Source organism: Palaemon carinicauda, chromosome 23 (assembly GCF_036898095.1).
Source record: "Palaemon carinicauda isolate YSFRI2023 chromosome 23, ASM3689809v2, whole genome shotgun sequence".
NCBI classification, from domain to species: domain Eukaryota; kingdom Metazoa; phylum Arthropoda; class Malacostraca; order Decapoda; family Palaemonidae; genus Palaemon; species Palaemon carinicauda.
The window spans coordinates 66,927,506-66,942,505 of NC_090747.1; the positions used below are offsets into that span (position 1 = coordinate 66,927,506).

Consider the following 15,000-nt stretch of genomic DNA (forward strand, 5'->3'; position numbering starts at 1 on the left):
TCAAAGAGTTGTTGTTGATGGGCACCATAGTAGTATAGGAATGTGATATCTGGTGTTCCACAGGGTAGTGTTCTTGGCCCATTACTTTTCATACTATATACACATGACATGTGGTTTTGCCTAGAAAACAAGCTTGTTGCATATACAGATGATGCTACTCTCTTTGCATCAATTCCATCCCCTGAATGTAGATCTGGGGTTGGTGAATCCCTTAATGGAGATTTAGCTAAAATTAGTGCATGGTGCAAATTATGGGGTATGAAGTTAAATCCTTTCAAAACTCAAAGTATGATTGTAAGTAGGTCAAGGACGGTGGCTCCTCAACATCCAGATCTCAGCATTGATAATGTTTCTTTAAATTTGTATGACTCTTTAAAATTTTAGGTTTGATTCTCGACAACAAATTTACTTTTGAGAAATACATTAGGTCTGTATCTTCTTCAATTGCACAAAAAATTGGCTTATTGAGAAAGTCTTAAAAGATTTTCGGTGATCAATTCATTCTGAAGAAGTGTTTTAATTCTCTCATTCTACCTTGTTTTGAGTATTGTTCTCCTGTCTGGTCTTCAGCTGCTGATTCTCATCTTAATTTGTTGGACAGAAACTTACGGTCTATTAAATTTCTTAGTCTTGATCTAGATATTAATCTTTGGCATCGTCGTTCAATTAGTTCATTATGCATGTTGCATAAGATTTTCCATAACTCTAACCATCCTTTACATTCAGATCTCCCCCGACAATTCTATCCTGTTTGTAATACTAGGCAGGCAGTTGATTCTAATAGCCAGGCCTTCTCCATCATGAGGCTCAATACTACACAGTATTCTAGAAGTTTTATACCAGCTGTTACCAAGTTGTGGAATGATCTTCCTAATTGGGTAGTTGAATCAGTAGAACTTCAAAAGTTCAAAGTTGGAGCAAATGTTTCTATGTTGACCAGGCTGACATGAGTCTTTTTATAGTTTATATATGACATATCTGTTTTTGACGTTATTAATAGTTTATATAGGACATATCTGTTTTGACGCTGTTGCTGTTTTTAGTATGATATATTATTAATTTATTCTCATCATTTATTTATTTCCTTATTTCCTTTCCTCACTGGACTATTTTTCCCTGTTGGAGCCCTTGGGCTTATAGCATCTTGCTTTTCCAACTAGGGTTGTAGCTTGGCTAGTAATAATATATATATATATATATATATATATGTATATATATATATATATATATATATATATATATATATATTTACTGTATATACATATATATGTGTTGGTGTGGTACTGTTATAAACACACATTAGTGTTCTATCTCATGTGTCTTCAATGTTATATATATTTGTTAGACTTGTAGGTTACTTCTTCTGAATGAGTCTATGTAAGTTAACTTTTAAACAGTTTATTAGTAGCTCCATCAAAGGAGTATGGATGGTTTGGTCGGATGACCATTCCGTATGACAATTGAAAATAGAACTGACAAAAATATAAGTTTAGGTGATAATGTCGTATGAGTTATCTCAGCATTTATTACAAATATGATTTCACAAGATTATTATTATTATTATTATTATTATTATTATTATTATTATTATTATTATTATTATTATTATTATTATTATTACTATCCAAACTACAACCCTAGTTGGAAAAGCAAGATGCTATAAGCTCACGGGATGCTTGTGTTGTGTTTACTCTTCATACAAAATGTTACATTGTAATGATTTAGCTTGGTCTTGACTTTCGCATCCTGTTATGACTTGACGTTCACACACTCCTAACTTTTCTAATGATCCCTTGGGTCATAGGTTTATTATGTATATCTTACATTAGCTTGGACAGCTACCTTCAAATATTTGAATAACTAAAATTACGTTAAAAATATGTTTTCTAGGAGTGTGAAAGGATATATATATATATATATATATATATATTATATTAGCCACAAACAAGTGATTAAGGATGAATGTTCAAATAGGTACAATTAAAAAATACATACCTAACAGATATTGTCAAAAAATGAAGAAAAATGCATGGAAAATACAGATCTATGTATGGTACATTGCTAGCAAATGATTATGTGGTACCCCCCCCCAAAAAAAACTGATGTACATATGATTCAGTAACTTGTTAAAGAATAGTTGTTACCTTGGTAAAGATATGATTACAGTGCACAAAAAAAATTCCTGGTATGTACACGCACCATGGTTTCATATATATATATATATATATATATATATATATATATATATATATACATATATATATATATATATATAGGGCTTATATATTTTATTAGATGCCCAAAAGATACTTTTATTTTAAAATATAGGGCTTATATATTTTATTAAATGCCCAAAAAATGTTTTTTTTTTTAAATGTTTTTAAAATGCAAATGTCCTAGAGTCACTTCAACTACTGTACATATTACTAGCGTACTAACCGCTTTTTGTGCACTTCACTATTCCAGACAATTTTACTCCTTCGAGTGAATGAAATGGCCAATTTCAAACGGCTCTAAATTGAAAAGTTTTCAAAATGTGTGGAGTGTTGTCTGGATATGGCAAAACGTTCCTTTTGAGCTCCACCTGTCTTTGCCTTAACCTACGCCAAACAAAGATGTTAACGGCGATAAATATCATCACCGTAACGCTGATTGATGCTAGTAAGACGTAGAAACGAAGATCTGCATAAGTCGGTGACGGGTGGTCCATCTCGGTTAATTTCATCAACCGCTTAGCCACTCATGCGTTGTATGGGAGAGGTAAAGATGGGATTGTAGTGGTCCACGTGAAATTCGCGAAGTAGGCCCATTCCCTGATGATAGTGTTAATTCCTAGGACCATGTAATTCGTGGACGTACCGATGCAACCATCTGCTGCACCGAAGATTTGGGAATAGGACGTGGATCTGTCCGGGCATGATACATTGAAGCCGGCCTTGTCGTATCGTATCCATGAGCCGTTGTTTAATCTGCAATTGAACTTATTATCGTCAAAAGGATAAAGTTTTTTCAGACAATTTTCATATGTATGGGAGAGAGCATCGTTTAGCACTATACCTAACTCGCATGAATCCATTGATTTTTTATGGAATTCAAAGGAGTCAGCTTTACTTCCTTTTTTATTCATTGCATCTGAACAGTGAGTTAATTTATCTAAGTCTTTAATGACCTTATATTTTTCCTTATCAGGGGAAATCAATACATGTCCTGTCAAACTGGATATTACTGGACTTGAGTTATTTGTCATGAAAGTCGGGAATGGTGATATCTTGTATGATTGCCAGGCATCGGAAGAATCAAAGGGAACTGTAATCATAATCCTGTAATTTTCAACGCTTACTGTAATTAGGCTATAATAAAATTCTAACCTATGGGCATCTAACAAAGGAATATAACCTATTTTCTCCCGTCCGTTCTCCAAAATTAAAGTTAATTCTTTTATTGGCAACAAATGTGGTGATAGAACACCTTTAGTTGCTAACGTAATAGCTTCCACATGGTCTTTTGATTTCTCAATAAAATGTGCAATTTTAGTATTGATATGATCTATTTTTTAATCATAATACGTTAACGTTGCCAGCACGTCTTGTACTTCGATAATCTGACTGATATTACTAGAATGTTCATTCACCAAACTCATAATTTGATTAATTGATGTTAACTGATTCCTTACTTCTGATAAAACTAATTCGTTTTCATGTTCTAAAAATACAATTTTCTTATTTTGATTACTAATTTTAAGACGATTTGAAATCCCTAAGCCTAAACTTGCAACAGATCCAAAGATGTTTAGTGCAGCAAAAATAAACGGGTTACGTCTTTCAAGTTTAGTGTGTCTTACTGTCCATATCAGAAAGTAACAAGCCAAAGATTCTGCCTCGTAAGTCTTATTTTGCAAGTCTTGCGATAACATTTCTGACACTCTTACTGTCGGTGCAAGCGAACTCTCCATATTAAAAGGAAAATGTCTTTTATGCATCTCATTTAAAGAAGCAGCAAACCTTGAAATGTCGCTCTTTAAGCTAGTGACGTCATTCTCTGGGAGAAAAATAGCTTGCATGTGTATTTCTATAATTATATTGCTTGCAGTAATAAAAACATCTTCTGTTCTCTCTACTATAGTGCCATATCTAATATCTATACTTTTAGTTTTAGGGCTCTTCCCACACGAGAAAAATGTCTGAGCGAACAATATCGCTCCTAACAACAAAAACTTCATCTTGGAAACCTGCAATGAGAAAAATATATGTAATTACTCCTGTATTAAGAAGAAAAAAATGTTAACATACAAATATCATACGAGTTTCATAGATAAAAAAAAAAATCCCTCACTTCCTTCTCTCTTATTTTAATTTCTTATGTGAGCCAATGGTACAATTCTCTCATCAGTGGGTTTGGATACGTTTTGAACTCTAAATCTATTGGCCGTTAATGTTTCCAAAATGTTAGATGCGCCTTCAAACTTAGGTGTTAGTTTGTAACTGAGTCCTTTACGTACATTTACTTGTATGTATACATTATCACTCACGGTATATGTTTTAGTTGGCTTCGCTATTTTATCATGATTCTTTTTCATTATGATTTGTGATTCTTCTAAATTCTTTCGAAGGATATCCAAACGACATTTGCTTGTATTTATAAATTCCTTTAAAGGATTTGATAAATAGTTGTAGGCGTTAATACATGGAAAGGCGTTCTAACTGGGGTACCATACAATCCCTCGTGCGGCGACATTTTAATTGATACATGATATGAGTGATTCAGAGTACTTAGTACCGTAGGTATTGCAATATCCCAGTAGGGGTCTGATCCTCCTAGTGTTAATCTTAATATGTTTAAAACCTTCCTATTCAATCTTTCCACTAGCCCATTCGACTCTGGGTGGTAGATCATGGTAATGATTTTCTTTATGCTAAGGAATTCACACAATGAGTTAAAAAAATGATTATTAAATTCTCCACCCGAGTCTGAGATTATCATGTGTGGAATTCTATGTTTACAAATGTAGCACTCGTAAAACTTCCTAGCGCATTCAATCGCTGTTTTAGTTTTAAGCGCTATCAGTTCTGTACATCGAGTCAAAGCATCTACAATTACTAAGAGGTGCTTATTTCCTCTGTCTGACTCGTAAAATCCTGTTGATAAATCTAAATGTATTCTTTCAAAGGGTTGATTTGGCACGGGATAAGCCCCTAGGCATTATGGAGAACCCCGGGTGTCCATGCAATGGATTTGCATGCAACCAATTTAGAACAGTGGACATAAGTGAGATTGGTACCACTACCTGATCGTTAGTCACATGTGGTGTATTGCGGGTTTTCCTTGTCACGGATCTACACAGAATATTGTCCTTGATTATATAATTCTGCTGCGTATACTTTATATATTCCTTTTCCTTAGGATTTCCTTCCAAAGCATTTATGATTTTTTCTAATTTCTGATCTTTTCTTTGCTCAGTCTGTAATAATTCAGCACTCCAGCCCAGATCTTCCTGTTCAGATACAGTTTTAACAATAGGCATGGATGTTGATATATCCATTAATTCAGGTAATGGCTCCGTATAAGATGACACGGGGTTGCGTGGTAATGCATCAGCAATGATATTTGCTTTCCCTAGTAAATACCCGATTCTCGCACCAAAGTCTTGGATGATCAAATGCCACCGAGTTCGTTTGGGGCTGTGACTAAAGCCTTTAAAGAAGTCGGTTAGGGGTTTATGATCAGTAAGAACCTTGGCGGGATAACCGTATATTATGAACTTAAAATGCACTAGTGAATTAACAATAGCTAGCCCTTCCTTGTCTATTACTGCATACTTACTTTCGGAAGTTCTCAGTTTTCGTGAATAAAAAGCTATCGGGAAAAACTGTTTGTCATATTGCTGAAGCAATACCCCACCTACTCCTAGGTCTGAAGCGTCTGTTGCAATGAAGAATTCCTTACCGAAGTCAGGAAATTTTAAGATAGGAGCACTACACAGTTCATCTTTCAAGGCATTAAACGCCTGTTGATGCTGCTCAGACCATATGAAATCTACGCCCTTCTTCGTAAGATCAGTTAGGGGAGCGGCTATTATTGAATAATTGCGTATAAAACGCCTGTAATATCCACTACACCCCAGAAATTGCTGTATTCCCTTGACATCGGTAGGTATCGGAAAGTTACGGATAGCCGACACCTTATCGTGGACTACTTTAAGACCTTGGCTAGACAAAGTAAAACCTAAATAGACTAATTCTGTCTTGAAAAATTCACTCTTACTAATCTTTACCCTTAAGTTATGCTGTCTCAGTCTCTGTAGTACTAGTTCCAGATTACGTAAATGTTCTTCTAAGGTATTAGAAAAGATTACAAGGTTGTCCATATAGGCATGCAATATATCCCCTAGTAAGTCTCCAAACACTATGTTAATCATTCTAGTAAATGTTATGGGAGCACAACGTAAACCAAAAGGCATACGCAAAAATTCATAATGTCCCCTGGCTGTGCTGAAGGCAGTGTATGGGATACTATCTTCTTCTAATGATATCTGGTGAAAGCCTTTAAGTAAGTCCAAACTGGTAAAATATTTATTCTGACCTAACAAAGATAAAATATTGTCAGGACATGGCACTGGGAATCGATCAGGGATTGTTTACTCATTTAAGCGACGGAAGTCTACGCAGATACGCCATGTTCGATCTGTTATCGGTACAACTATTAATGGAAAATTATAAGGGCTGTTCGATTTCCTAATGACTCCTTCTTCTAGCATTTTACCTACTTCATCATTTATCTCATTCTGAAATTTCATAGGGAATCTGTACGAGGGTACATAGATAATTTTCTGCTTGTCTTTTAACCTTATTTGATGTTCGATAACATCTGTTTTTCCTAAGGATTCATCCATAGTGGAAAAAACATCATGATATTCAGTTAAAAGTCCAAAAAATTTTTGCTGAATTTCTTCTTCTTGAATGTCTTTATTGATTTTATTTTTAATAGATTGCAAAAGGGATTCATCCGCAACTGATTGAGCGTGATTGATTTCAGCGACGGTAAGAATACGATGTTTATAAACTTCTACATCCAAGATATGTTGATTTTTGTGAATTACTTAAGTGGTATTTAAATGATTACAGACTTCAATATTACATTGTTGTTGTGAGCCGACTGTATAAATAGCTTGTGTGATGGACAATCCATTAGTTTTCAAAGTGTCAGAAAGGAATAATATTTCAGATCCAGGCAACGTTTTATTTACTCGCACTATTATATTCAAAGTTACGTTTGGTTCGACAGATTGTGTGCAAGATGATATTACGGGTGAATGAGAATTCTGTTGGGTCGCGTATATTATTTCTTTATTAATGAGACAAGTGATTGGTTCTTCAACGTACGTTACTGTTTTACTTGTCGTCTCCTTTATATCCAAAAATTGATTTTAAGGTATTAGAAGACTTATAGAATTTTCCTTTGATATACACGCCGTGTTTGGCAGGGGCTAAGATAATGTTTTGATTGCCCATAGATGGGTATCCTATAATTACAGCTGGATACATATCAATGTTTTGTACAACGACAAAAGTATCAGCAAACGTGCACTTATCGACCTTGTACTGAACATGAGTTACGCCTATTACATTTAATTCATTATTTCCTATACCCGAGAGCCTTACTCCGGAATTCTCTATAGGGAAGTTAAAAAATAACAAGTGATGAGTCCTCAAATCCATGATATTACGTGGACTACCAGAGTCAAAAAATAATGTAAAGGATTGGTGTTATTAATTTACAGCATATAATGTCGGTCGTAACTCATTTTGGCTTATTATTGTGTGAATGTGTTGCAAATATATGGGAGCCTGCACTGGTTTATTTTATTCAGCCGTGTGTTTCATAGGAAAATCTATTGCCTCACAATGATCTGATAAAACATTAAATGGATTATTTGATACTACTGATGTTGATACGAATGACCCAACATCACTCTCTTCCCCATTGGAGTTAATTATGTGGTATTTGCTTTGCTCTGAACATTCTGAAAATTAGTCTGACCTTGCAAATTCTGGCTAGACGGCCCAGGATCAGAGTTATTTGAAGCACTATTTCTTTGTTTTTGATTTTGAACTGCATTGACGTTTGGCTGTTTCTTCTTATTGAACTGGGGATTTTTCTTTTTATTTCCATAGGGAATTGACTGTGGAATTGACTGTGTGTTTCTAGGATTCTGTTGTTGATTACGCGAGTAGCATCGACTATATAAATGAGTTGAACTATTATGTATCGAACAGAATCTCGTTCTGCAGTCTGCAATCAAGTGACCTTGACGTTTGCAATTATAACACGTCATTCCTGTGACTTGATTATTGTTATTAATTACGTTTACATGTTGTGGCTTCGTTTCATTTTTTAAAAAAACTTGTGTTAACAAGGGATCAAGATCAGTACACTTAGACATGTGTTTCTTTATTTGTTTATATACATCTAATTCTGTACTTTAGGGCGTTAACTTTTTATCAAAACACCGCACTAAAGCTTCTGGCAACATAAGTGTCATGCAAGTTAAATACATTAATCGTAAGAAATCTTTCATGGCGATGTTATCTCCAGTAACTCATGTGGAATTACCTAAAATATCCTGATATTCGTTAAGCCTATCGGCAATGAGAGCTGCTCTCTCTATAACATTAAGCCGAGTCATAGTGGCTTGATTAAGTGTATTTCTTAATGTTAAAACTACATCTAAGGTTTCCTCACCGCCATAGATCGCACGTAGCCTAACTTTGAAATCGTCCCATACAACTGCCTCTTGAAAAGAAACTCCCCTTAGATATGCACTTGCATCTCCTTTAGAAAAGTCTATAAAACTTTTAGCTTCTTGTAATTGTACAAATGGGTCTATGATATGTTTAGCATTTAAGTGAGCGTCTACTGATGAAATCCAAGACTCGACATTCTGAGGTAAGAACCCATTGACCCGACCTTGAAAAGGAAGGATAGCTGAACGAGCACTTACTATGGTTACTACGGGAGCGGGGATGGGGTTACTCGGTCCGGGGGTGGGGTTACTGGGATTCACAGGAGGCGTCATGTTTACTTTACTTTTTTTTTTTCTATCTGTACGATTACTTGCAATCCTATCAATATCTCTATATGAATACAGACGTCCACTGCGTAAACGTATAAGCACTATACAATAAAGATATGTTGCAGATTATAACATACTCCCCCAAAACAATGATACTAATATAAAGATATTTCCCGAGAACTTCTGAAAGAAAACGGAATTAGCACAGAAAAAAAAAATTCTAGACGAGAATTCAAAGTTGAATACAGTTTCCTTTAATGAAGGAAAAAATGAAGATTTGCAAATAACTCACCCCAGCAATAATGAACGATCGACTCGTGACAACAAACACTTCACTGCCTAAAACTGAATGAAAAAAGAAGTGTACTTCGCTTTTCAGTATATATGGGCGATGGTCGATGACGTCATTTCCTCTCTCTCTCTCTGGTTTGTGAGAGTTTAGCTGCTTTGGATGAATGTTTTCGATTTGATATCCCGTCGTATTGTTGAATGTGTTATTTCCTGGATATGATTCTTGAATGTTTTAGTTAACGTTGATAAAGTTGAATGCCATTCCTTCGTCTTCTTAAGACGTTGATTGAAGATCCTGTTCCTTAGTTTGTATAATATTTATAGTTGATATTCGATACGTTCATTTCTTCGGTGGACGTAGATACTTCGTCGAAATTGTAGATTCATTAATGTTGTAACTGCTAATTATTACAGTTAAAATCACTGGTTCCTAAAGTTGAGTTGATATCGCTGGTTCTTAAAGTTGAGTTGATATTGCTGGTTCTTAAAGTTGAGCCGATATCGCTGGTTCTTAAAGTTGAGTTGATATCGCTGCCACCAATTGTTGGTGTGGTACTGTTATAAACACACATTAGTGTTCTATCTCATGTCTCTTCAATGTTATATATGTTAGACTTGTAGGTTACTTCTTCTGAATAAGTCTATGTAAGTTAACTTTTAAACAGTTTATTAGTACTGTAGCTCCATCACAGGAGTATGGATGGTTTGGTCGGATGACCATTCCGTATGACAATTGAAAATAGAACTGACAAAAATAAAAGTTTAGGTGATAATGTCGTATGAGTTATCTCAGCATTTATTACAAATATGATTACACAAGATTACTACCAGAACCCATCTGTTTCCTTGCAAAGATCATATAAGTCAACTGTTTCTCACGGGATGTTTGTGTTGTGTTTACTCTTCATACAAAATGTTACATTGTAATGATTTAGCTTGGTCTTGACTTTCGCATCCTGTTATGACTTGACATTCACACACTCCTAACTTCTCCAATGATCCCTTGGGTCATGGGTTTATTATGTATACCTTACATATGTATATATATATATATATATATATATCATATATATATATATATATATATATAAGCATATTTATGAATATATATGTATGTATATATATACACACATATATTTGCATATATATATATATATATATATATGTACATATATATATATATATGTATATATATATATATATATATACATATATGTGTATATACATATACATATACACACACACACACATATATATATATATATATATATGTATGTATGTATATATATGTATATAATAGATCTTGAAGGAAATTTGAAACAGTTCATGATTCATGCCACTCATAAAAGAAAATTTATTTGAGGTGTAAACTTCACACAGGATCTCCACAGATAAGTTTACGACAAATAAAGGTTTTTCCTCTCACGTAAACTAGAGCGATCAGATCTTGCATTCCATTTTAGCTTAAAGAATAAGATCTTATCAAACTGGAGCAAGCAATTTTGTTTACTGTTTTATGAAGATAGAATTAGAATCAATAACAAACAAATCTTTACTGAAAACTCAGTAATTTGTGGTATTCAAAAAAAACATTAGCAATAGAAAATATTTTTTCATTTTGTTCGTAATATTTGATTGTTTTTTGTTAATTTCGTCTACTGACCGATGTCTTACCAATTTCAATATCAAGCATTATGTCTAAGCTTAGTTTACTTAATTTATGATAATTCATCTTTGGTCAATTGATCCTAGTCACAGATACGCTATTGCAAAGGTCATCCTACATCTATATAATGTTGAGTATTTTCAGTAAAACAATTGACCAATAGTTTCCCATAAACTGGTTGCTGTAATAGCCGTCTTATCTTGATATCGAAAATGCAGCTTCATTAACATGAGATTCGATCATAAAAGGAGTTGCTACTAACTAACATTTCTTTTCACCAGTTCCCCTCCAGAAGATGCAGTTGATGGATCCCTCAATGACGCAGATGCATATTTCTCCTTTCCACTTGTCAATCCTTGGTGGCAGGTGGACCTGGGTGAAGAGAGGCTCATTTACCAAATCCAGATCTTTACAAGGCAGATAGCTTATGAGAGGTTCCACGACGTTGAGGTAAGGCCTAGTTGGTATCCGGGATCGAGAGAGGAACTTTTGCTAGAGATCATCAGTGGGGGAGTTCACATATTTAAAAGTTTAAAGGGCGCTCATGAATTGCAGAGGCAAGGGACAGTGACATTACCCTATCAAGCAAGACAATGCCCTAGAGATCAACCATATATATACAAAGGATCAGCTCCCAAGTCCACTCTTTACCCATGTTGGGACCGATGAGGGCCAGGCAGTGGCTGCTAATGACTCAGCAGATAGACTAATAGGCTCCCAAACACCCCCATCATTAGATCACAAGGATTGTGAGGTTGCAGCCACCAAAGGAATTAATGAGTTTGAGCAAGAATCGAACCCCAGTCTGGTGATCACCAGTTAGGGACATACTACATAGGCCACGACAAGCTATAGCTTTGGGACCCCACTTTCTTGGGACCTGGAATAAAAGAAACGGTGTGTGCATTTCCAAAATATAAGATAAAAAATACCTGAAGTTATGCAATAGTTTTACACACGAAGTCTTTTGCAAATACTGCAGTACCATCTGTTGAAACTTTTATAAACTACATCATAAAGTTTTAAAAGTCAAGTTTGGGTCTTACATAGGACATATGAAGTCTGGACATATAAAGGGTTCCATTATCTCAAATAACTTCGGGCCTACATAAATCTAAATCCGGCTCTGAGCATTATATATTTTCTAAATGAATTCCTGGAGGTTTTTGAGATATATTACTTAAATATGTAACAGAAGAGAATAGTTTCCGTCGGAATTTGTACGCTGTGTGAATTAGGTGTTATATGAAATGGTTTATTCCACTATTTTCACCCAAATTTTCTCGATATTCAAGGATCAGGCGTGACAAATTTCAAATGTTCTAATCTTACAAGAATATCGTTTGGTGGTAATGAAATTAATTTCAACCTATTCTCCTGAAAGTCCATAATATTATTAAATATCATTCTTAGATACAGAAGTTGAAGTAACCATCTTCAATATGGCTTTCCGTATTTATCAATGTTGGCTGAAATCGTGAAAATTCAGATTACCGATATTTATCGATTACCTAGATCATATTATGTAATCATCATGGATTTTGATGAAAATATAATCAAATATAAACATATATTATATGTATATATATATATATATATATATATACATATATGTGTGTATGTGTATGTATATACAGTATATGCATACATATATATGCATATATGTATATATATTTATATATATATATATATATATATATATTTATATATATACACGTATATATATATATATATATATTATATATATATACATATATATATATATATATATATATGAGATTCAGGTAATAAAAGTTTGTGGCAGGCATAACAACTTTTATTTGTGTTCGATCTACCGGAATCCAGACATGGATGATTCTATCTTCGATTGTCTTCTTACCATTATGGCTAAGATACAAGAAGATGATAGAAAGGCTTCTTTTGTCTTTGTTGGTGATTTTAATGCTCACCATAGGGAGTGGTTAAGTTCTATCTCTCCTACCGATCGCCATGGCTTAAGAGCTTTAGACTTTGCCTCTGAATCAGGCTGTGAGCAAATCATAAATGAAGCTACTCACAGGTCTGGTAATTGCTTGGACCTCGTATACACTGACTCCCCTGGCGTTATAACTAGTAAGGTTGATTCTCCAGTCGGGACTTCTGATCATGCCTTGATTTCATTATTAGTGAAGACTGAGCAGCCTGTCCCTGATATATCATATTCCTGTAAAATTTATATGAAATCCCAAGCAGACTGGAATGGGATTTTGCATGATCTTTTGTGCTTGAATTGGTCACAATTATATAATAGTGTAGATCCTGTTGTCTCTTTGAATGAGAATCTAGTCAACATAATTGATAGGCGTATCCCTTCTCGTGTGCTAAGGTACCGAATGAAGGACAAACCGTGGTTCAATGATGATTGTAGACGTGCTTATTTGGAGAAGCAGGAGGCCTATCACCTTTGGAAGGGTAACAGATCAGATTTGACCTGGAACAACTATACTCAGCTTCGAGCTTTTGCTCAGAGAGTTTATGCCTCAACTGAAAAGGAGTACAATTTAATCATAAAAGAAACCCTCTCTGGTACAACTCAGGAACATAAATGGTGGTCTACCCTTAAATCTGCACTCTTTGGTGTAGATGCAGCAGTTCCTCCTTTACTTAAACCAGATGGCTCAGTCACTCACTGTCCAAAGGAAAAGGCAACCCTTTTGGCTGATGTTTTTGACAGTAAACAGAGTAATGAAAAACTTGAACTTCCTTATTCCTGTTTTCCTGAGGCTAAACTAACTAGTTTAGCTTTTCGATCTCGTGAGATTAAAGCTCTGTTGATGGACCTTGATGCTTATGGAGGTGTAGACCCAAATGGTATTTTTCCTTTGTTTTTTATAAAGACAGCAGATTTCTTAGCTCCAAAGTTATCTGTTATTTTGCGCAAGTTAGCAAGAAGAGGAGCTTTTAGCACTTTTTGGAGAATTGGTAATGTTACTCCTCTATGTAAATGTGTTTGTGGTAGCTCAAGTCCCACTGATTACCGCCCAATTTCCATAAATCCCATATTATCTAAAGTTTTTGAACGTCTTCTGGCAAAACGTCTTAATAGGTTTGCTGAAGGTAATCATTTATTCCCTAGTTTGCAATTTGGTTTTCGTAAAGGCCTTGGAGCATGTGATGCCCTTCTTACAATCTCCAATGCAGTACAGAAATCCCTTGATTGTGGTCGTGAAGTTCGTATGATTGGCCTTGATTTTAGTGCTGCCTTTGACCGTGTTAATCATGAGGCCCTTGTTTTCAAACTGAAACAGTTGGGAGTGGGTGGGTCGTTTCTTAGCATTATTATTGATTTTTTAAGTAGTAGATCTCAAAGAGTAGTTGTTGATGGGCACCATAGTGAGTATAGGAATGTGATATCCGGTGTTCCACAGGGTAGTGTTCTTGGCCCATTACTTTTCATACTATATACACATGACATGTGGTTTGGCCTAGAAAATAAGCTTGTTGCATATGCAGATGATGCTACTCTCTTTGCATCAATTCCATCCCCTGAATGTAGACCTGGGGTTGGTGAATCCCTTAATAGAGATCTAGCTAAAATTAGTGCATGGTGCAAGTTATGGGGTAGGAAGTTGAATCCTAACAAAACTCAAAGTATGATTGTAAGTAGGTCAAGGACGGTGGCTCCTCAACATCCGGATCTCAGTATTGATAATGTTTCTTTAAATTTGTATGACTCTTTCAAAATTTTAGGTGTGATTCTCGACAGCAAATTTACTTTTGAGAAACATATAAGGTCTGTGTCTTCTTCAATTGCACAAAAAATTGGCTTATTGAGAAAGTCTCTTAAGATATTCGGTGATCAATCTATTCTGAAGAAGTGTTTTAATTCTTTTATTCTACCTTGTTTTGAGTATTGTTCTCCTGTCTGGTCTTCAGCTGCTGATTCTCATCTTAATTTGTTGGACAGAAACTTACGGTCTATTAAATTTCTTAT

At 34.8% G+C, this 15,000-nt stretch overlaps 1 protein-coding gene across 1 annotated transcript in view; it reads left to right on the forward strand.

The window, feature by feature from the left end:
• The window catches only part of LOC137616955 (uncharacterized), a 20,732-nt gene that overhangs the window by 4,439 nt on the left and 1,293 nt on the right, over positions 1-15,000 (forward strand). The window contains exon 3 of the mRNA XM_068346824.1: positions 11,309-11,477. Within this exon, the coding sequence (XP_068202925.1) occupies positions 11,309-11,477 (169 nt within the window). The remainder of the gene's footprint in view (positions 1-11,308; positions 11,478-15,000) is intronic.